Source organism: Ananas comosus, linkage group 24, assembly GCF_001540865.1.
Source record: "Ananas comosus cultivar F153 linkage group 24, ASM154086v1, whole genome shotgun sequence".
NCBI classification, from domain to species: Eukaryota; Viridiplantae; Streptophyta; class Magnoliopsida; order Poales; family Bromeliaceae; genus Ananas; species Ananas comosus.
Window position 1 is genome coordinate 1845665 of NC_033644.1, and position 21473 is coordinate 1867137.

Here is a 21473-nt window from a genome sequence, read left to right on the forward strand (position 1 = left end):
CATAAACTCATAATGCCCGTACTGAGTCCGAAAAGCCGTCTTGGGAACATTCTCGGCCCTCACCCTCAACTTGTGATAACCTGACTGGATATCAATCTTCGAGAAGACATAAGATCCCTGCAGCTGATCAAATAAATCATCAATGCACGGCAAGGGATACTTATTCTTGATGGTCACTTTATTCAGCTCCCGGTAATCCACGCACAGCCTAAGTGAGCCATCCTTCTTCTTCACAAACAACACCGGCGCTCCCCAAGGCAAAACACTGGGTCTCACAAACCCTCTATCCATCAAATCCTGAAGTTGTGCCTTTAGCTCTCTCAGCTCTGCCGGCGCCATCCGATAAGGTACCTTTGAGATTGGTGCAGTTCCAGGAACTATATCAATCACAAACTCAATCTCCCTCTTTGGCGGCAACATCGTCAACTCAGGAAAAAAACACATCTGGAAACTCGCGAACTACTAGGATATCCTCGAGTTTCGGCGCCGCCGTAGGTACCTCCACAACTGTCGCTAAGAAAGTGATACACCCACTACTCAGCCTCTGTCGAGCTCTCGTCGAAGATATCCAGGTGGCAAACAACGTGCTCCTGCAGCCTCAGAAAGTGAACTCCTCCTGGCCTGGCTCGCGGAACGTCACCGTCTTCGCTCTACAGTCTATCGTAGCATAGTACCGCGCCAGCCAATCCATACCGAGCACGATGTCGAAGTCCTGCAGCTGCCCTAACACCGACAGGTCTGCGGGCATAAACAACGAATCTAACTGCACCGGACACGACCAACAACACTCTGCAACCTGTAAAATATGGTCGGAGATATGCACCTCTCGTGCCAAAGACAAAGACCCTAACTCTGGACCATGCAACAGTGCAAATGCTCGGCTCACAAAAGAATGGGAGGCATCAGTATCAACTAAAGTACGAGTACATATGCCAAAAATCAAAGTGATACTTGCCACTACACGATCGGCTGCTGAAGAGTCCTCCCGGCGGTAACTCGGTGCTGCTCCAAAAGTCTGCTGGTCAGCTGGCTGCGCTGATGCAATGGATAGTGCTGGAAATGTCGCTCTAGCACACGTTGACCTCACATGTCCTGGCTGTCCACAAGTGTAGCAGTGGCCCTCTTTCTGCTCACATTGTCGGGGCCAGTGTGGTCCTCCACAAATCACGCACCGCAGCGTCCTCGGTGACGGTCCCTGCTGAAGCAATCCCTTGGAATGCTGACGCCTCGATAAACCACGACCCTGAGAGCAAGATCGAGAAAGCCTCAGCGGACGTCTGCTACTCGCCTGTCCTCTATCATCTGGAAAAGGGCGCTTCCTATCTTGGCTCTGCCCCGGTACCATAGTCCGCTCCTGAACGGGTGTAACTCTGTGTCCCACCAAGAGTGCCTGCTGCACAGATGCTCCTGTCTCAACGCCTGACCACTGAGTGACAATCTCATAAATCCTCTGCAATAGTACACTCTGCTGCTTGATCACCTCTGTCAGGACAGCCAACTGTGCACTCAGATAAGGGGATGCGCTAGCCTCCGGTCGCACACTGGCTCCACAACAGGGGGTGCACTCGCCTCCGGTCTGTCACCCTGCTCCTGCCGAGTACTCTGCTCCATCTGCTCATGTCTCTCACGGGATCCCGCACGATCCCGCGCCAACTGGGCACGCTCTCGTAACGACGGTCGACCTCGGCGACGATACACAGCTGAAAGGAACAAATCGGGGTCAGATACAACAAAACACTCTCGACCCAATCAAAAGAAAGTCTGGAAGGCGGTCCCTGTTTTCCTCCAAAATTATGTCGTCTGCAGCCAACATAATTTCTCAGGCCAAAACAGGAACTCCTTCAGTCACTCACTCCACTCTAGGAGCAGTTAGAACAAACAATCATTGACTTTCGCAATTAAATTACGCATCTCGCGTCTTGCTTTCCTAAGGTTTGCCAAACTTAGGTTTCCTAGGTCCCAACGACCTATAGCAAAGCTCTGATACCAACTTAATCTGTCACGCCCCGGATGTCTCGTTCCCCGGGCACGCCGACAAATCCGCCGTATACAAAGAAATTTTCTCTGTATACGAAGCGACAGCTGTACCTGTAAATCAAACACTACTACGAACAGTAGTAGAGAGCTGCTAGAGAAAACAGAAGCTAAACAAGCTGAGTTTCATATACATAGTCCAAATCCAAAATACAGAGCTACTCGCACTGGCGAGTTAAGTCAACTATGTACATAAACTCGAAACAAAACATCTACCTGCGGTAGGGGCACCTCTAGCTCAGCACGTCGAGTAGGGCTCTAACTCGCGACGCCCTTGCCTCGATCCAGGTCCGCGGACGGTGCAGCAGCCGGAACCTGTGGCTCTGCAAAACATAGGTAACAACTGGGCGTGAGAACTACTGTAAAAGCAAGTAGTCCTCAGTGGGTACCGCCCAAAAAGATATCGGTCCACCCACCAAGTCTACAAAAGGGAGCAAGAGTAGTCAGAAAAATAGAAAATAAACTCTACCGCTATCGATCACTACACTATCATGCTCTACACTAACCAACTGTAGGAAATGTCAACTCTAACCCAATCCAATCGGGACTGTAAGCATACCCGTCCCCGGGACTGTGAATACACCCGTCCCTGCCCCGTTGCGACTATCAAGCTCTATCCACACTAACTGGTCAGTGGAGAGCAAGTCCAACTGGCATGAGCGACACCAACGCGAAAGCACAAGCCTGACTCCGGAGTGGCACTCGTGGGCGCTACCCAACCGAGTATGCAGCGTATCGCTGTCGAGCTCAATCAGGCTCTGAAAAGCCAAAGTCAAGTAACCAACTCAACTGGTCTAATAACCAACAGGTAACGTGCCTTCAGCACAATCTGACGCCAAAAAGGCGATACGGGTCCACCATCAACTCTGACGGCACCCAACAGTCCGAAATAATCTGAACGACCCTGTAAAAAAAATTCACTCGGCACACCAGCACGAGCAAAAATATATTCTAAACTACCTGAAGTACTCGTCTCGAAGATACTGCGACAGTACAGTTTAATATCGGCTCCTAGAGCTAAATCAGGCAGTTTAATCAAGTGACAGGTCCAAATCGCAGGTTTTCTCCTAATTCAGTTTCCAAGTCCAACATNTTTAGAATCCGGGGCAAGTTGAGCCCCCGATTCATTGGACCGTTTGAGGTTTTGGAGCGTGTAGGCCCGGTAGCGTATCGACTCGCTCTACCGCCGAACCTATCGGGTGTACACAATGTATTCCATGTATCGGTCCTTTGGAAGTACATCCACGACCCGGCTCATGTGTTGGATGTTACACCTATGGAGCTACGGGAGGATTTGAGCTTTGAGGAGCAACCCTTGAGGATTTTGGCTCGCGAGGTAAAAAGATTGCGGAACCGAGAAATTCCCTACGTAAAGGTGCTTTGGAGCAACCATGACGAGCGCGAGGCCACTTGGGAGTTAGAGAGCGCACTGCGGGAGCGCTATCCCCATATTTTTCAGATGGAGGCTTGAGGTACGTTGTTTGTTTGAGTTTCGCGAACGAAACTCCATTTTAGGAGGGGTGAATGTAACACACTGGACTTTTGCGAATTGCGAGGTTCGAGTGATTAGCTGTGCTCTGAGCTTTTCCAGATTTTCTGGTAGGTCGTTGACTGTGTTCCGACCTGTGGCACGTGTCCCGAGAAGTGTGGTACAAAGCCTTGCACCAAAATCCAAAAATTTGGATTTTGGTCAGCTCTCGGATTGGCTGTCTGGCGGGCTTGTACCGGTACAAGGTTGGGCCTGTACCGGTACAGAGCCGCGAACTCGCAAACCCGAGCCTCGGGTTTGCATTTTCGCAGGTCTTGTACCGGTACAAGGGTGGTCTTGTACCGGTACAATGATTGATGGTTGTACCGGTACAGCCATTGGGCCTGTACCGGTACAGTGCCGCTGGACCGCGCACCCGAGCCTCGGTTTTGGATTTTCGTAGCTCTTGTACCGGTACAAGATCTCGTGTACCGGTATAAGGAGGCAGAATTTGCACAGTTCGAACTGCAGGGGTGTTTTTGCGTTTGTGGGTCTCTTATATCAGCACCCACGTCTCTAGGGCCCTTCTTTGAGCTCTCCACTGCAGGGAAAAAGGTAGGGCACCTCTCCCCTTCAACCCTTTTGGATTTGATCCCATTTTAGCTTGGATTTTGATGGTTTTTCCCTCTCTTTTGTCTCTTGGAGCCATCTCCACCATTTTTTTGAAGCTTGGAGCTTAGGTTTGGAGTTTGATTGAGGGATGATACTTGAAGTTTGAGGACTTTGAGCTGGTTTTGGGGCTTCTAAGAGGTAAGAGACAAGATCCTTCCCTCTAGATTTGGTTTTTGAAGGTTTCATTGAGATGAAACCCTAGATTGGTGTTTTAGGGTTCATTTTGGGCATTTTCGTTTTAGGGCTTTTGAAGCTCAATTGGTTGGATTAGAACCTTCTTAGGGCTTGGATTGGAAGGGTTCTAGCTCTCTTTTGGAGCTTAGGAGAAGATCTCTACTCTTGAGGTGAGTTTAGGCCTTTTGCTTTTAGGTTAATGATCGGGCTTATTGCTCTTCGTATCGATTGGATGACACCATTTTTGATGTTCCTAGGGTGCTAGAAAGCTTGTGGAAATCTCCGTTCGGCGAAACAAAAGTTTCGATTTTGGTGGGTTTGACCTAGCCTTCGATATGAGAAAATCTCATAATTGGTGATAAGTGCTTTATTTACTAATAATTCGTGCATTTTCACGTTAAATGTATTTATTATGATTTTTAGAATGCTTAAAATGCATATGTTATATATGATGATATTTTGGACCTCTATGTAGTAGAGAGTTGCTCGGGAGATCTTTGGTTGCATTTAGCATTCTATATGAGATTTGATTTCATGTTTCTATAGTGTAAATGATCTATGATTCATGCGTTCAAACATAAGTTTAATTGAGACATGAAAGATGACAATTGCTATATATGTAGGCATCGAACTTGATATCATGTGAATTGGAGAGCTAATGTCATCAAGCGGCATTGAGCTCAGGACTTGTGTGAACCTAGTGGATAGGGCCATTGAGGGATTTGGAAAACATGTTGAACATCAAATTGCCTAAGTGTCATCAAGGGGCACTAGGCGTAGCAAATGTTGAAACTTCACANTTTTTTTTTGAGAGAGAGATAGGTAGCACGCTACCCGCTTCGTTTATTTCATTTAGAAATAAACTTAGCAAGAAATGTGAATCAACTAGAATTCGAACTTGGGTCTCGGGTACCAACCACCAAGCCCTTTGCCACTTGCTCTAGGGACGGTCGGTCACAATGACTATTATTAACACGAGATAGTACATGGTTTCAAAATTGAAATGCCATCACAAGGTGCATGTTTGGTTTTTCATACACAATTATATGAAATCGCGCAAAAGCCACTCGGAAACCTGAAAAGAGAAGACAGTGAGCTGCACAATTGAAAGAAATAAACTTGCAGAGGGCAGACAGTTTAAGAGATGTTCGGAACCAACCATATCTGACTCGAGATCCTTCCTTCTTGGAACTGCTTTTTGAATCCCCAAAAGGGCAATACAAAGCCGTCGTCATTCACTATATTCCCCAAGTTGGGATGAAATGCTTGATAGATCAGCAAGCTTGGGGCAACAGCTGATCGTCACAAATCTTCGGCGTGTTAGGGCAGTCAATCCTACAACGGATGTCAATTCCTGACAATTAAATATCTCCAGTTCTGCAAGCATGGTTAGGCGGCAAAAGACCGTCGCAGGGGGGAGTGATACAATGCCGTTACAGTCATGTATGCGCAAGGCGGAAAGAGAGGTGAGGTTTTGCAAACATACGGACAGTGAATTGTCGGTAATGCCGCAGGAATCGAGCAATAATGACTCGAGCGCAGAGGGTAAAATAACCTGACCGTTTTCTCCGTCGGTGTTAGCGGACTCGAGAAGCCGATGACAATGAAAAAATTTCAGCACTTTCAAGGAGGAGAGATTTGATAACCCGCCAAGCGACGTCAGGGCCGAGCAGGACACAAATGTTAACTGCTTCAGCGCTGTCAGGTGGCGCATCACTTGTTTTGACGGAAGAGTCGTAATTTGGCAGTCCGCTATCTCTAATGTGGAAAGAGAGGTGAGGTTCTGGAGACAACTCGACAATGATGCATCGGTAAGGCCGCAACGTATAATCTTGAGAGACGCTAACGATGCCGGCAGAAAACCTCTGTCGTAATTGTCCTCTCCGATGATCATAGATGACAGCAGCTTTGGACAATCCATCAATTCGAGCTTTTCGAGGGAAGTAAGCGCATGTATCCCTCCCAGCGACGCCAAATTTTCGCAGCGGTTAATGTCCAGTTCTTTTAGTGCGGTTAGATGATGCAAAACTGATGCCGAAGGCAGGGATACAAGTCGATGGCAACAACTTATCTGTAGACTGGAGAGGCGAATCAAGGTTTGCAGGCACGACGAGAATGCCTCGTCCGTTAGCTTCGGGCAGTTCTTAAATTGAACATCACATGGAGAAGGAAACGCGCGATATTTCTCGAGAGACGCTAGCGATGCCGGCAGAAAACCTCTGTCATAATTGTCCTCTCCGATGATCACAGATGCCAGCAGCTCTGGACAATCCATCAATTTGAGCTTTTCGAGGGAAGTAAGCGCATGTATCCCTCCCAGCGACGCCAAATTTTCGCAGCAGTTAATGTCCAGTTCTTTTAGTGTGGTTAGATGATGCAAAACTGATGCCGAAGGCAGGGATATAAGTCGATGGCAACAACTTATCTCTAGACTGGAGAGGCGAATCAAGGTTTGCAGGCACGACGAGAATGCCTCGTCCGTTAGCTTCGGGCAGTTCTTAAATTGAACATCACATAGAGAAGGAAACGCGCGATATTCTTCAGGTTGGGACCACTCGACCAACTCCGGCATGCGGTCAAATCTTAAGTGTTCCAGTAATGGGAATCCTTTAAGGCTGCCGTTGGCGTAGAACTCGAAGCTGATTTTCTTTACCGCATACATCCGACTAATTTCCAAAAATTTGAGGTGCGGTAGCCGTCCGAGAGGGGGGAGAGATATCCAAGATCTGCAGCAACTCAGAGTCAAGGATTGCAGATGCGACAACCAATTTGTCTCTAGCCATGTCGGAGACCTGATACCTGAGCAACTTATGATTTTTAGATCTTCGAGATTCGGATGCGGCTGGAGGCCCTCGAGAATTTGATCATCGTTACTTCTCGTCTCCTCGGAGTAGTGCCATTCTAACCTCAATTTCTTGATGTACTCCTTTCGGTTCAATTTGGCTTCAGCGGCCTCTTGCATGCTATGCACATTCTCAAGATTCATGATCCTAAGTGATCCCCGAAGTTCATTCATGTTCTGCAGCTCGACTATCTTACGGCCCTTCTTCTTTGAGGTACGGAATACAGCTAGACGTTGCAAACTGGTCAGTTTCCCAATTCTAGCTATCTGCGATGTGAATGCCCCGGGAACATGTAAAACCCTCAAGTTGATTAGCTTGTCCATACCTTCAGGAAACAACATACCTTTAGGATACAAAGTGGGCAGCCTTGATCGCGAAACATCCAACACTTGTAGATAGTAAAGCCGATAGATTGATGAAGGTGCTGTCTTAGGAGTCTCAGCAAATGCTAAATATCGTAGATGAATCAACTTGCCCGCAGCTTTAGGTAACTGTTCCATCTTACATTCGGTTAGATCCAGCACTCTTATGCTTCTCAGCTGTTTGAAAACATCACTACCGATAGAATGATTGTAGGAAAAGAATACAAGCGTGCGCAAGTTCTTCAAGTCGCATATGCTCGTAAGCTGCAGCAGAGCGTCGGTGTTGATCGACAAGTGGCGTACGGTTGACGGGATTTCTCGCACATTATCACTTTCGATTCTAAAGCACTCCTCCTTCGAAACAGATTGAGCCAATTCATGTATCATGTCATGCATGACATAATAATTGCCATTGTGATCCTTGAGCTTCTGAAAAAAAGATCTCGACAATAAGTCGTCAAAGTAGATCCTCCCAATGTCTTCCATCCTCATACTTCTCCCTTCTTGAGGCCGAAGCAAGCCTTGCGCCATCCACATGTAAACTAGCTTGTCAGGTTCGATCCTCCAATCTTCAGGAAAGATACTGCTGTACGCAAAGCATGGCTGCAGGTGGGGTGGCAGATTCTGGTAGCTTAAATTGAGAACAGGCATGATGCCATTCCAAACATTGCTTCTCAAAACATTCTTCCACTTCTCAACATTCATGTCCGCATTCAGCATCCCCCCCACCACCTTCGCCCCGAGAGGAGATCCCTTTAGCCTCTTCGCTATTTCCCAGCCTACTTCTTGGAGCTCCGGATAGTCGTCGGCGCACGCGGAGCGAAAGGCGTGCCGCTTAAAGAGCAACCAGTAATCATCTCCTTCTAGCCCCTTCAGATGGATCGAATCTCCTGCGTCGAGCATTCTCGACACTATTTCCAAACGCGTGGTCACAATGATCTTGCTCCCCGTACCCCCGAATCTTAGCGGCGCAAGCAGTTTCATCCATCGGTCTCTATTCTCCCACTCCTCGATCCCCTCGTCATTCCAAACATCATCTAAGACTAGAAGGAACCTCTTCGTTTCTACACTCTTCTGGAGCTGTTCTTGAAGCTTGTTGAGATTAAAGCTCGCCGAGTCATTGCCAAGATCGTCGCACGCCAACGAGAGGATCTCCCTGGTAAGTCTGAGCTCATTGAAATTCGCCGAGACGCAAACCCACATACGCAGCTCGAAACGGTCCGCCACTTTTGTTTCGTTGTAGATCGACTGCGCAAGCGTAGTCTTACCGACCCCTCCGTCTCCGACCACCGAGAGAAGAATTTCAGACTGATCGCCAGATTCAAGAAGCCATTGCAGTATCCTCCCGCGCTCCTCTTTTCGGCCGAAAAATTGGTTTTCAAGAGGGAACGCGCTAGTAGGACGCTGCTGCGGCGCACTTGCAACACCGCTGCTACTACCTGTCGTAACTGTCGCACCAACAATATCGAGGAACGCCTGCGCGCAGTCCTTAACTTTATCCAGTTTACTCAACACTTTCTTCAGCTTATTTCTGAAACTTATGCCGACAGGCGAGAAGAAGGCAGAAGGGAGGCTCACCTTGTATCCAGAATTCACTTCGGATTGAAGGAGAAGGTAGCCGAACTCGTCGAGCAAGTCCTCAGCCTCGTAAACGGCGTCCTTCATCTGGCGGAGCAGCGCGAGGTGGTCTTTGTTATGGGTGGCGGGCAGCGACTCGGCCGTGGAGACGACGGCGAGGATTTGAGTAAGGACGGTCTCCAGCATGTAAAGCTCCCCCTCCACTGCCGATCGCCAAGGCAAGCGGCTTTCTATGTAGGATCTCGCCGTGTCAATCATTGCTTTGATGATCGGAGATGCAACCCATCCTACTACGACGCCTAACTCCGCCATATAGTCGACAAGTAAAATATATGTATTGGAGAGTGCTAGTAACGGTCGACGAGAAAGAAGTAGATCTAGGAGGAAGATGAGCCAAGTAAAGGGATGAAATAATTTTATATGCAAAGAATAGAACAAAGAAATGAAGATTCTTTAACTATGGAAAAAATCCCCTCCCAAATACATTGGTTGATCATCATTTCATTAAATATAAATGACAGAAAGAGGGACCAGGTCACTGAGCCACTTTTCTTGACCTTTTGCCAAGATAAAGTCCACAAAAGTAGCATCACACACTTCCAATGTTTAGGTGGACTGTCTGCTCTAGATAACAGTCGGCAAAATTAATTACTTTGTTCAGATTCTATCTTCTATAATTAATTACTTTGTTCAGATTCCATCCAGACTGAAGTCTATTATGAACTTCTGGAAAATATGAAGTTATACGCGACAAGACATTTATAGCTGAAAATAATTTCACCCCTCCCCACTTTCGGCAAAACATAGATGCTCACAACGAAACTAACAAAGCAAAATGAGACGATCAACATTTACGCTGAAGAGTTTAAACATCATTTATTTTAAAGCAACTCTCAAAGCATGTTTGGTTCATAATTGAAATAGAAATGATAAATGAAATTAAATTTGAAAAATAAAATGATGAATTATTTAAAAATATTTTATTTATTATTAAAATAAAAATCGAAATGAATATCTAAAATTTTGAGTATGTTTTAGTTAAGAAAAAGGAGAGAAACGAGAGCGAGAAAGGAGATATGCCTTTATAAGAGAAGATTTTAAATGATTTACTTTGAATCGACTAATCTAGAATTTAAAGTCGGATTGGACCATAAACATCATTCTCACTCTAGAGTGAAATAAAAATTGAAATCTTATTTCTGTAAAACAAACAACAACTATTCAAATCAATGAATCTCATTACGATTCCAGTCTAAATACGTGGACCAAACAAGCTTTCAGTTTCTGCCCAAGAGGTTTTAAGATTGCAGCTCAGCTCCATCAAAAACCAATGCCAGAACCCGAAACCACACCAAATTTAAAATATAAAAACAAAAATAAAAAAGAATAAAAAGGAAAAAGGAAATCCACTGCTAAAAATGGAGCCATACAATAACACCACTCGGAAAGTAAACAACTTGCACAGCAAAAACTCCGAATAACTTGAATAGAACAACCAGAAACTGCTTCAAAGAACAGCAGAGAAGATAAATACGCAGCTCAACCAATGAATCATCTTAAGAAAATTTGCAACAAAGATTCCAAGATCGAAAGACAAATCATCACATCACAGCCTTAGCATACCATCAGATACTGACATCAGAAATGCTAGGCATAGTTCGATATTGAAACTTGATTCACATCATTTTCACACCAAAAATATCAATTACAGATGAAGAAAACCATGAAACATGTCAAATGCAACCGGAAAAGCACGAAAAAAAAAAAGAAGAAAAAAAGTATGCAGTTTAATAAAACATTGAATCGAATATACAACATAACCTGACAATATACTTGAAACACCATCACATCCTCGTGGAGAGGCACCTGCACATGTTCTACTTGCTATATTTTCATTAAATCCGACATCATCACAACTTTCTCACTAAGGCATATGTTTTGGCTGGAACTTCGAAAAACAGCTCAAAGGAAAAAGAAAGGGAAAAAAAAAAAAAAAAAAAACACCACCTTCGAATTCGAATTTCACGACTTTTCCTCCAAAACATATATAATTCAAGTTGCATGTAAATTGTGGTTAATTATCAAGCAACAAAACACAACTCGAATGAAAGACATGGATTCTTTTGCCTTTTCAATCTTTTCCAAGCGACGTGGCTCACGTTTGCCGCAAAATCTTTACTAATTACCCAAAACCCTCTCATTTTAACCCCACTTACACTTTCTCGCCACATACTTGGCTCAGCTCACTCTTGTAGACGATCTCGATATTATATGCTATCCAACGTTCCTTCTGCCCTGAACAAAAGCTGGTTCCATTAAGAGCAGATGCCTTCATTCTTAATCCTATCTTTCCACGGTGCAGCCATTCATCCTTCTTAATACTCATATGAGCATGCTGCTTCTAAACAACAACACCAACAACAGTGACATGAATAACCATCTATAATTGGGCGGAATAAATAAGAAACATCGATCTACAAACATTCTTGCAATCCAACTTAATCCATCTAACATTAACCTGTTCAGCACAATCGTCACTCTCGCAATCATTTTTCATAATCAAGCAATGATACTAAAAATGCTCCATCTCACCAATCTTTCTTAAGCCCCATAACTCCTAATTGTTATTCTATAATATTATTGAGAAGTCTTATAGCATTCCACTTTGTCGTTACAATTGATTAAACTTCCTGTGATTTAGAGTACAACGGTTGTTTCACATGGTATCAGAGCAGGAGGTCCTGAGTTCGAGTCACGTCTGGGCTCGAGACTTTTTAATTGGCCTATGACGTGGGCTTGAATTAAATGGAAGGAAATTAATATGCTAGGAGCCTGGCGTGACTCGAACTCAGGACCTCCAGCTCTGATACCATGTGAAACAACCGTTGTACTCTAAAAGCTTAAGCTTTCAGAGTACAACGGGTGTTTCACACTAACTGATTCACCATCATCTCTCCTTACAACAATCCCAGATCTTAGAGTCCCTTTGATAGTTCAGTGATAATCTGGGTGCATATTCTAAATCCATTGTAAGTTCATGATTCAATTCATCAAGTTCAATTGTTTTTTCTCAGCAAGTAACGCAATCTTCCCAAATCCCAAATGAAACCCTAATTTTCATGAAACCGAACGCGCAAAAATAACTAGAAAAAAAGCTATGCATTACGGAAAACTTTTTCTTCGAGAATTTTTTTTTTCATGATTTTCCAAGTCGCGGTATCGAGATAGTACAGGGACTATCTCATACATTTCACCCTTAAATTTCTAACCACAAATAAAAAACAAAAAAGAAAAAAATAAAAAACTTAAAAAAACCCTAATTTTGTTGCTAATTAACCACCCTAAATAAATAAATTAATTAATAATAACCTAATTAATTAGCTAACTATTTTTAGCAAACACATACACACATGCAGCCACTATAAAACCTGGCCTCCACCCCTCTCCTTTTCCCCTCAAGCCTGCAGTTAGATTGAGGTCCAGTCTTCCCTCACCAATAAAATTCCGAAACCGCAATAAAGTGCAGGCTTCCGCGGTCTCAGTCCGGTCGACGCATATAAATATATTTTTTTATATCGCGATGGAGATGAAGAAGATCGCCTGCGCCGCTCTCGTCGCCGCCGCATCCGCCACCGCCGCTCTCGCCAACGACGCGGCGGCAGCTCCCGCGCCTGGACCCGCCAGCGGAGCCCTCGCGGCCGCCCCCGCCGTCGGCACCGTCGTCGGCGCCGCCCTCCTCTCCTTCCTTGCTTACTGCTTGCACTGAAATTCCCCTCGATCTCTCCTGAGCCCTGATCACCATGAGAGAGAAATTAATGTATGGAGGAGAGAGAGAGAGAGAGGTTATGATGAGAGTTTAATTAGCTTATTATGAAGTAATGATGCATGTACTTAAAATGATTGGATAATTAATGATTGATTAATTTATTAATTAATTTATCTCTATTTGGTTTTTTTTTTTTTTTCTTGATCATTTGGTTCTAGAAAGAATTAGCGTTTTTGGGAAGTTTTTCTCTAAATTTCATGAAAAAATAGAGTTTACTTTTTCCAAATCTTTTTTTAAAGAAAAACGAAAAAAAACTAGTTTTTCATAAAATCTGAAAAAAAAATCTAATTTTTTTTTAAAAAAATAATGGTCGGAAAACTGGAAAAAAAATTTTCCGTAGAACTTTTTTTTTCTTGAAAACTTATTTCCATATTTTCCTGAGAACCAGAGAATCTCTTAATTATTTCTTGAGTAAATTACAATTTTGGTCCTCAAACTATGAGATACTCGACACTTTAGTTCTTAAATTTTAATTTGTACCCTTTTGGGTCGAACTTTTTAAATTATTGTAATTAAGTCTCATTGCCAATTTAATTTACTATATGCGGACATGCCGCTAACATAAAAATGATATGACGGTGTTATAATGGATGATACAGTAATGATTAAGACGCCATAATAGGACATCATCAATATGTTAATATTTAGTCATCTGAATTGGTTTGTTGGAATTGATTATAAAATTTGGAAAGTACGAGCCCAAGAGTTGCTAAAAATTAAAGTTTGAGGAGTTAAGGGTCATGCACCTCATAGTTTAAGGACCTAAATTGTGATTTACCCTTATTTCTTCTTTCTCTGAATTAGTCCATTCGTTGTGTTTATTTTAAAATACAAATTTCAAAACCCAAAATAGGACCTAATCTCACATCCAAATCCCTTAAATTGTGACTGGACATATTAATTCCATTTGATCGTAGGTAGGAATGCAAATGAATCTGGATTGGTGGAGCTCCCGCACTGATTCACTCCGAATGGGGAGGTTCGTCCTAATCTGCCAAGTAAAATAGAGCGGAGGGCATGAGACTCTCTTCTTTCTTTAATCCGATCCGATCCGGCAAAAAATAATCAAAACCATGCTTCTATCGCAATCCGCTTCCCGCATCCGTCCCAATCCGCTCCGAATAGAGTAGTATAGTAAGCGGATGTCAAAAATATGATTAAAATTAACCCGCTCTGATTCCACCTAGACCCGACAAGAAATGAAGTGCATTGGTTTCTCTCGGCTATGGTTTAAGTGTCAATAGGGGCGTAAAATGGGCCAACTATTCTAAATTTTTTTAAAAAATTTTAAATTAAATCTTCTATTATTTTACAAACATTTTTATAAATGTTTAAAAAGTAGTATTTTGACCTTTTACTATTTTAAGCTTTTATGATTTTTTTTAAAAAAAATAAAAGGGCTGGCCCGGCCCGACACAACCTATATCATCCGGGCCAGGGTCAGTGCGAGGCCGCAAATCCTTGAAATCCGTGCCGGTCCACCCCTGGGCCCGTTTCAGCTCGGGGGAATGTGGGCCATGCCCGCCGACGTAGCCTGCATCATACCCCTCCAAATCATGTTAAATTATAAAAATAGAGTAGAGCTACTGTGCGATCGAAAGTATAGAGAATCAAGTACTTTTTTTATTTTTTAGCCCTTAGATCAACTTCTGTGATTATTTCTAATCTTTGGATTAATATTATTATCCTATGGGGACCACTCAACCCTAGAGGGGACCGCAATCATCCCAACCGTACAATTCTTGATCGAAAGGCAAAAATGTTGGAAGCGCCAGGTCCTCTATACTTCCGATAGTATAGTAGCTTTACACATAAAAATATAAAAACGCCATTATCTACTAGCTTAAGGCTTCGTTTGGAATTGCAGAAAAATTGTGTTACGTGCGGTAAGAAAATATGATAAAAAAAATATATTGTTTATTTCCGTAAGTAATATTGTGTTCCGCATATCGCGATGAGCCGGTTACGATATATTTTTTGCGATCCCACCGGAGAACGCAGAAATATATCCCTATATATTTTTACCCCAACTCTATTTTATCTAATAGCGTCAGATGGATCTCAATACCAAACTAAACCTAATTTTTTTAAAAAAATACGATTGTTTCGTATAATTTAATATAATATCAGAGCATGAGATACTAAGTTTATAATCAAGCTAGACTCCCAGCATAATCGACTTCCTTCTATTTAATTCAAGTCTATATCGTATGCCTGTCAAAAAGTTTCAAGCCAGACTCGGAGAGTAGGTCTAAATATTAAAATATAAGAACACCATTCTCTACAAACTTACACTTTTAGAGAACATAGTTTTTTTCGTGTAATTTAATAAATCACACCTTTAACGCGTGAATGTGGTGAATATACTCGAAACTTCTAAGAACAAAAGAGAAAACTAAATTAATTTCGAATGATAAATCTATTCAGTTTTGGCACACTCAATACTTTTTCACTTCCTGCTGTATAAATTGCTTATTTAATAGGTTGTTTGGATATCTAACATAATGAATAATACATAAAAAAAATTAGTCTAATCACTATGAGTGTGCTAAAAGTACACAATGACTATTATTACCATGAGATAGTACATGGTTTCAAAATTGAAATGCCATCACAAGGTGCATGTTTGGTTTCTTAGACACAATTATATGAAATCGTGCAAAAGCCACTCAGAAACCTGAAAAGAGAAGACAGTGAGCTGCACAATTGAAAGAAATAAACTTGCAGAGGGCAGACGGTTGAAGAGATGTTCGGAACCATATCCAACTCGATATCCTTCCTTCTTGGATCTGCTTTTTGAATCCTCAAAAGGGCAATACGAAGCCGTCGTCATTCAATATATGCCCCAACTTGGGATGAAATGCTTGATAGATCAGCAAGCTTGGGGCAACTTAGGATCCTCACAAATCTTCGGCGTGTTAGGGCAGTCAATCCTACAGCAGATGTCAATTCCTGACAATCAAATATGTCCAGTTTTGCAAGCATGGTTAGGCGGCGAAAGACCGTCGCAGGGGGGAGTGATACAATGCTGTTACAGTGATATATGCGCAAGGCAGAAAGACAGGTGAGGTTTTGCAAACATACAGACAGTGAATTGTTGTTAACGCCGCAGGAATCGAGCTCTAATGACTCGAGCACAGAGGGTAAAATAACCTGACCATTTTCTTCGTCATTGTTAGTGGACTCGAGAAGCCGAGGACAGTGAGCAACTGCCAGCTCTTGCAAGGAGGAGAGATTTGATAACCCGCCAAGCGACGTCAGGGCCTGGCAGGACTGCATTCTTAACTGCTTCAGCGCTGTCAGGTGGCGCATCACTTGTTTCGACGGAAGAGTCGTAATTTGGCGGCACTCTTTTATCTCTAATGTGGAAAGAGAGGCGAGGTTCTGGAGACAATTTGACAATGATGCATCGGTAAGGCCGCAACGCACAATTCTGAGAGACGCTAGCGATGCCGGCAGAAAACCTCTGTCGTAATTGTCCTCTCCGATGATCATAGATGCCAGCAGCTTTGGGCAATCCATCAATTCGAGCTCTTTCAGGGAAGTAAGCGCATGTAGCCCGCCTAGCGACGCCAAATTTTCGCACCACTTAATGTACAGTTCTTTCAGTGTAGTTAGATGATGCAAAACTGATGCCGAAGGCAGGGATATAAGTCGATGGCAACAACTTATCTCCAGACTGGAGAGGCGAATCAAGGTTTGCATGCACGACGAGAATGCCTCGTCCGTTAGCTTCGGGCATTTCTCAATTTGAACACCACATAGAGAAGGAAACGCTCGATATTCTTTAGCTCGGGACCACTCGACCAACTCCGGCATGCCTTCAAATCTTAAGCGTTCCAGTAATGGGAATCCATTAAGGCTGCCGTTCGCATAGAACTCGAAGCTGATTTTTTTCACCACACACATCCACCTAATTTCCAAAAATTTGAGACTCTGCAGCCGTCCGAGAGGGGGGAGAGATATCCAAGATCCGCAGCAACTCAGAGTCAAGGATTGCAGATGCGACAACCAATTTGTCTCTAGCCATGTCGGAGACCTGATACCTGAGCAACTTATGATTTTTAGATCTTCGAGATTCGGATGCGGCTGGAGGCCCTCGAGAATTTGATCATCTTTACTTCTCGGCTCCTCAGAGTAGCACCATTCTAACCTCAATTTCTTGATGTACTCCTTCCGGTTCAATTTCGCTTCAGTGGCCTCTTGCATGCTATCCACATTCTCAAGATTCTTGATCCTAAGTGATCCCTGAAGTTCATTCATGTTCTGCAGCTCGACTATCTTACGGCCCTTCTTCTTTGAAGGACGAAATCCGGCTAAACCTTGCAAACTGGTCAGTTTCCCAATTCTAGCTATCTGCGACGCGAATGCCTCGTGAACACTTAAAACCCTCAAGTTGATTAGCTTGTCCATACCTTCAGGAGACCAAGTGGGCAGCCACGATCGCGAAACATCCAACACTTGTAGATTGTAAAGCTGATAGAATGACGAAGGCACTGTCTTAAGAGTCTCAGCAAATGCTAAATATCGTAGATGAATCAACTCGCCCGCAGCTTTAGGTAACTGTTCCATCTCACATCCAGTTAGATCCAGCACTCTTATGCTTCTCAGCTGTTTGAAAACATCACTACCGATAGAATGATTGTAGGAAAAGATTACAAGCGTGCGCAAGTTCTTCAAGTCGCATATGCTCGTAAGCTGCAGCAAAGCGTCGGTGTCGACCAACAAGTGGCGTACGGTCGATGGGATCCTTTGCACGTTATCACTTTCGATTCTAAAGCACTCCTCCTTCGAAACAGATTGAGCCAATTCATGTATCATGTCATGCATGACATAATAATTGCCATTGTGATCCTCGAGCTTCTGAAAAAAGGATCTCGACGATAAGTCGTCAAAGTAGATCCTCCCAATGTCTTCCATCCTCATACTACTCCCTTCTTGAGGCCGAAGCAAGTCTTGCGCCATCCACATGTAAACTAGCTTGTCAGGTTCAATCCTCCAATCTTCAGGAAAGATACCGCAGTACGCGAAGCATCGCTGCAGGTGGGGTGGCAGATTCCAGTAGCTTAATTTGAGAACAGGCATGATGCCATTCCAAACATTGCTTCTCAAAACATTCTTCCACTTCTCAACATTCATGTCCGCATTCAGCATCCCCCCCACCACCTTCGCCCCGAGAGGAGATCCCTTTAGCCTCTTCGCTATTTGCCGGCCTACTACTTGGAGCTCCGGATAGTCGTCAGCGCGCGCGGAGCGAAAGGCGTGCCGCTTAAAGAGCAACCAGTAATCATCTCCTTCTAGCCCCTTCAGATGGATCGAATCTCCTGCGCCGAGCATTCTCGACACTAGTTCCAAACGCGTGGTCACAATGATCTTGCTCCCTGTACCCCCGAATCTTAGTGGCGCAAGAAGTTTCATCCATCGATCTCTATTCTTCCACTCCTCGATCCCCTCGTCATTCCAAACATCATCTAAGACTAGAAGGAACCTCTTCGATGCTAGACTCTTCTTGAGTTGTTCTTGAAGCTTGTTGAGATTAAAGCTCGCCGAGTCATTGCCAAGATCGTCGCACGCCGACGAGAGGATCTCCCTGGTAAGTCTGAGCTCATCGAAATTCTCCGAGACACAAACCCACATGCGCAGCTCGAAACGGTCCGCCACCTTTGTTTCATTGTAGATCGACTGCGCAAGCGTAGTCTTACCGACCCCTCCGTCTCCGACCACCGAGAGAAGAATTTCAGACTGATCACCAGATTCAAGAAGCCATTGCAGTATCCTCCTGCACTCCTCTTTTCGGCCGAAAATTTGGTTTTCAAGAAGGAACGAGCTAGTAGGATGCTGCTGCACCGCACTTGCAACACCGCTGCTGCTGCTACTACTGCCTGCAACTGTCGTAACTGTCGCACCAACAATATCGAGGAACGTCTGGGCGCAGTCCTTAACTTTATCTAGTTTACTCAGCACTTTCTTCAGCTTATTTCTGAAACTTACGCCGACAGACGAGAAGCAGGCAGAAGGGAGGCTTACGCTGTATCCAGAATTCACTTCGGATTGAAGGAGAAGGTAGTTGAACTCGTCGAGCAAGTCCTCGGCCTCGTAGACGGCGTCCTTCATCTGGCGGAGCAGCGCGAGGTGGCTTTCGTTATCGGTGGCGGGCAGCGACTCGGCCGTGGAGACGACGGCGAGGATTTGAGCAAGGACGGCCGCCAGCACGTGAAGCTCCTCCTCCACCGCCGATCGCCAAGGCAGTCGGCTCTCTGTGTAGGATCTCGCCATGTCAACCATTGCTTTGATGATCGGAGATGCAACCCATCCTACGACTCCGACGCCGAACTCCGCCATATAGTCGACAAGTTAAAAATATGTATTGGAGAGTGCTAGTAACTGTCGACGAGAAAGAAGAAGATCTAGGAGGAAGATGAGCCAAGTAAAGGGATGAAATAATTATATATGCAAAGAATAGAACAAAGAAATAAAGATTCTTTAACTATGAAAAAAAATCCCCTCCCAAATACATTGGTTGATCATCATTAAATATAAATAAATGACAGAAAGAGGGACCAGGTCATTGAGCCACCTTTCTTGACCCTTTGCCAAGATGAAAGTCCACAAAAGTAGCAGTCACACACTTCCAATGTCTAGGTGGACTGTCTGCTCTAGATAATCAGATTCTATATTCTATAATTGACTCCAACACCATCCAGACTGAAGTCTATTATGGACTATTGGAAAATATGAAGTTATACGCGAATTTAATTTACAGCGAATCAGACAACAATAGCAAGACATTTATAGCTGAAAATAACTTCACCCCTCCCCACTTTCAGCAAAACATAGATGCTCACAACGAAACTAACAAAGCGAAATGAGACGATCAATATTTACTCTGAAGAGTTTAAACATCATTTATTCTAAAGCAACTCTCAAAGCATGTTGGTTCATGATTGAAATAGGAATGATAAATGAAATTGAATTTGCATTTGAATGAAAAATAAAATGATGAATTATCTAAAAATATTTTATTTATTATTAAAACAAAAAGCAGAATGAATATCTAAAATTTTGAGTGTGTTTTAGTTAAGAAAAAGGAGAGAAACGAGAGCGAGAAAGGAGATGCCCTTATAAGAGAAGATTTTAAATGATTTACTTTGAATCGACTAATCTAGAATTTAAAGTCGGATTGGACCATAAACATCATTCTCACTCTAGAGTGAAATAAAAATTGAAATCTTATTTCTGTAAAACAAACAACAACTATTCAAATCAATGAATCTCATTACGATTCCAGTCTAAATACGTGGACCAAACAAGCTTTCAGTTTCTGCCCAAGAGGTTTTAAGATTGCAGCTCAGCTCCATCAAAACCAATGCCAGAACCCGAAACCACACCAAATTTAAAATATAAAAACAAAAATAAAAAAGAATAAAAAGGAAAAAGGAAATCCACTGCTAAAAATGGAGCCATACAATAACACCACTCGGAAAGTAAACAACTTGCACAGCAAAAACTCCGAATAACTTGAATAGAACAACCAGAAACTGCTTCAAAGAACAGCAGAGAAGATAAATACGCAGCTCAACCGATGAATCATCTTAAGAAAATTTGCAACAAAGATTCCAAGATCGAAAGACAAATCATCACATCACAGCCTTAGCATACCATCAGATACTGACATCAGAAATGCTAGGCATAGTTCGATATTGAAACTTGATTCACATCATTTTCACACCAAAAATATCAATTACAGATGAAGAAAACCATGAAACATGTCAAATGCAACTGGAAAAGCACGAAAAAAAAAAAGAAGAAAAAAAGTATGCAGTTTAATAAAACATTGAATCAAATATACAACATAACCTGACAATATACTTGAAACACCACATCCACGCGGAGAGGCACCAGCACATGTTCTACTTGTTATATTTTCATTAAATCCGACATCATCACAACTTTTTCACTGAGGCATATGTTTTGGCTGGAGCTTCGAAAAACAGCTCAAAGGAAAAAGAAAGGAAAAAAAAAAAAAAAACACCTTTGAATACGAATTTTACGACTTTTCCTACAAAACATATATAATTCAAGTTCCGTGTAAATTGTGGTTAATTATCAGGCAACAAAACACAACTCGAATGAAAGACATGGATTCTTTTGCCTCTTCAATCTTTTCCAAGTGACGTGGCTCACGTTTGCCGCAAAATCTTTACTAATTACCCAAAACCCTCTCATTTTAGCCCCACTTACACTTTCTCGCCACATACTTGGCTCAGCTCACTCTTGTAGACGATCTCGATATTATATGCTATCCAACGTTCCTTCTGCCCTGAACAAAAGCTGGTTCCATTAAGAGCAGATGCCTTCATTCTTAATCCTATCTTTCCACGGTGCAGCCATTCATCCTTCTTAATACTCATATCAGCATGCTGCTTCTAAACAACAACACCAACAACAGTGACATGAATAACCATCTATAATTGGGCGGAATAAATAAGAAACATCCATCTACAAACATTCTTGCA

At 43.2% G+C, this 21473-nt stretch overlaps 2 protein-coding genes across 4 annotated transcripts; both read right to left on the bottom strand.

Annotated features, from left to right (window-relative positions):
• On the bottom strand, nucleotides 5238-9615 carry LOC109728650 (putative disease resistance protein RGA3). 3 transcript variants are annotated; one of them, XR_002221062.1, is made up of 2 exons: nucleotides 5508-9615; nucleotides 5238-5423 (listed from the first exon to the last, which is right to left on the bottom strand). XR_002221062.1 is itself a non-coding variant. In XM_020259109.1 (2 exons), exons 1-2 carry the CDS (start codon nucleotides 9441-9443, stop codon nucleotides 5580-5582), a joined length of 3762 nt encoding a protein of 1253 aa, XP_020114698.1. In that variant the 5' UTR covers nucleotides 9444-9615; the 3' UTR covers nucleotides 5238-5579. The 3 variants fall into 3 exon arrangements, 2 of the variants coding, with proteins under 2 accessions (XP_020114698.1, XP_020114699.1); XM_020259109.1 differs by having other exon boundaries at nucleotides 5238-9029; nucleotides 9132-9615; XM_020259110.1 differs by having other exon boundaries at nucleotides 5238-6508; nucleotides 6863-9615.
• Nucleotides 15420-19922, bottom strand: LOC109728651 (putative disease resistance protein RGA3). Its single transcript, XM_020259111.1, has one exon. The coding sequence runs from the start codon at nucleotides 19297-19299 to the stop codon at nucleotides 15787-15789; it is 3513 nt and encodes a 1170-aa protein (XP_020114700.1). The 5' UTR covers nucleotides 19300-19922; the 3' UTR covers nucleotides 15420-15786.

What these genes read in the sequence shown, in the direction of transcription:
- LOC109728651 (XM_020259111.1), bottom strand. Translation starts at nt 19,299, where the DNA reads ATGGCGGAGTTCGGCGTCGGAGTCGTAGGATGGGTTGCATCTCCGATC.
- LOC109728650 (XM_020259109.1), bottom strand. Translation starts at nt 9,443, where the DNA reads ATGGCGGAGTTAGGCGTCGTAGTAGGATGGGTTGCATCTCCGATCATC. An exon ending in AAGTGAATTCTGGATACAAG is followed by an intron (nt 9,030 to 9,131) that starts GTGAGCCTCCCT and finishes GACTGCGCGCAG; the next exon opens with GCGTTCCTCGATATTGTTGG.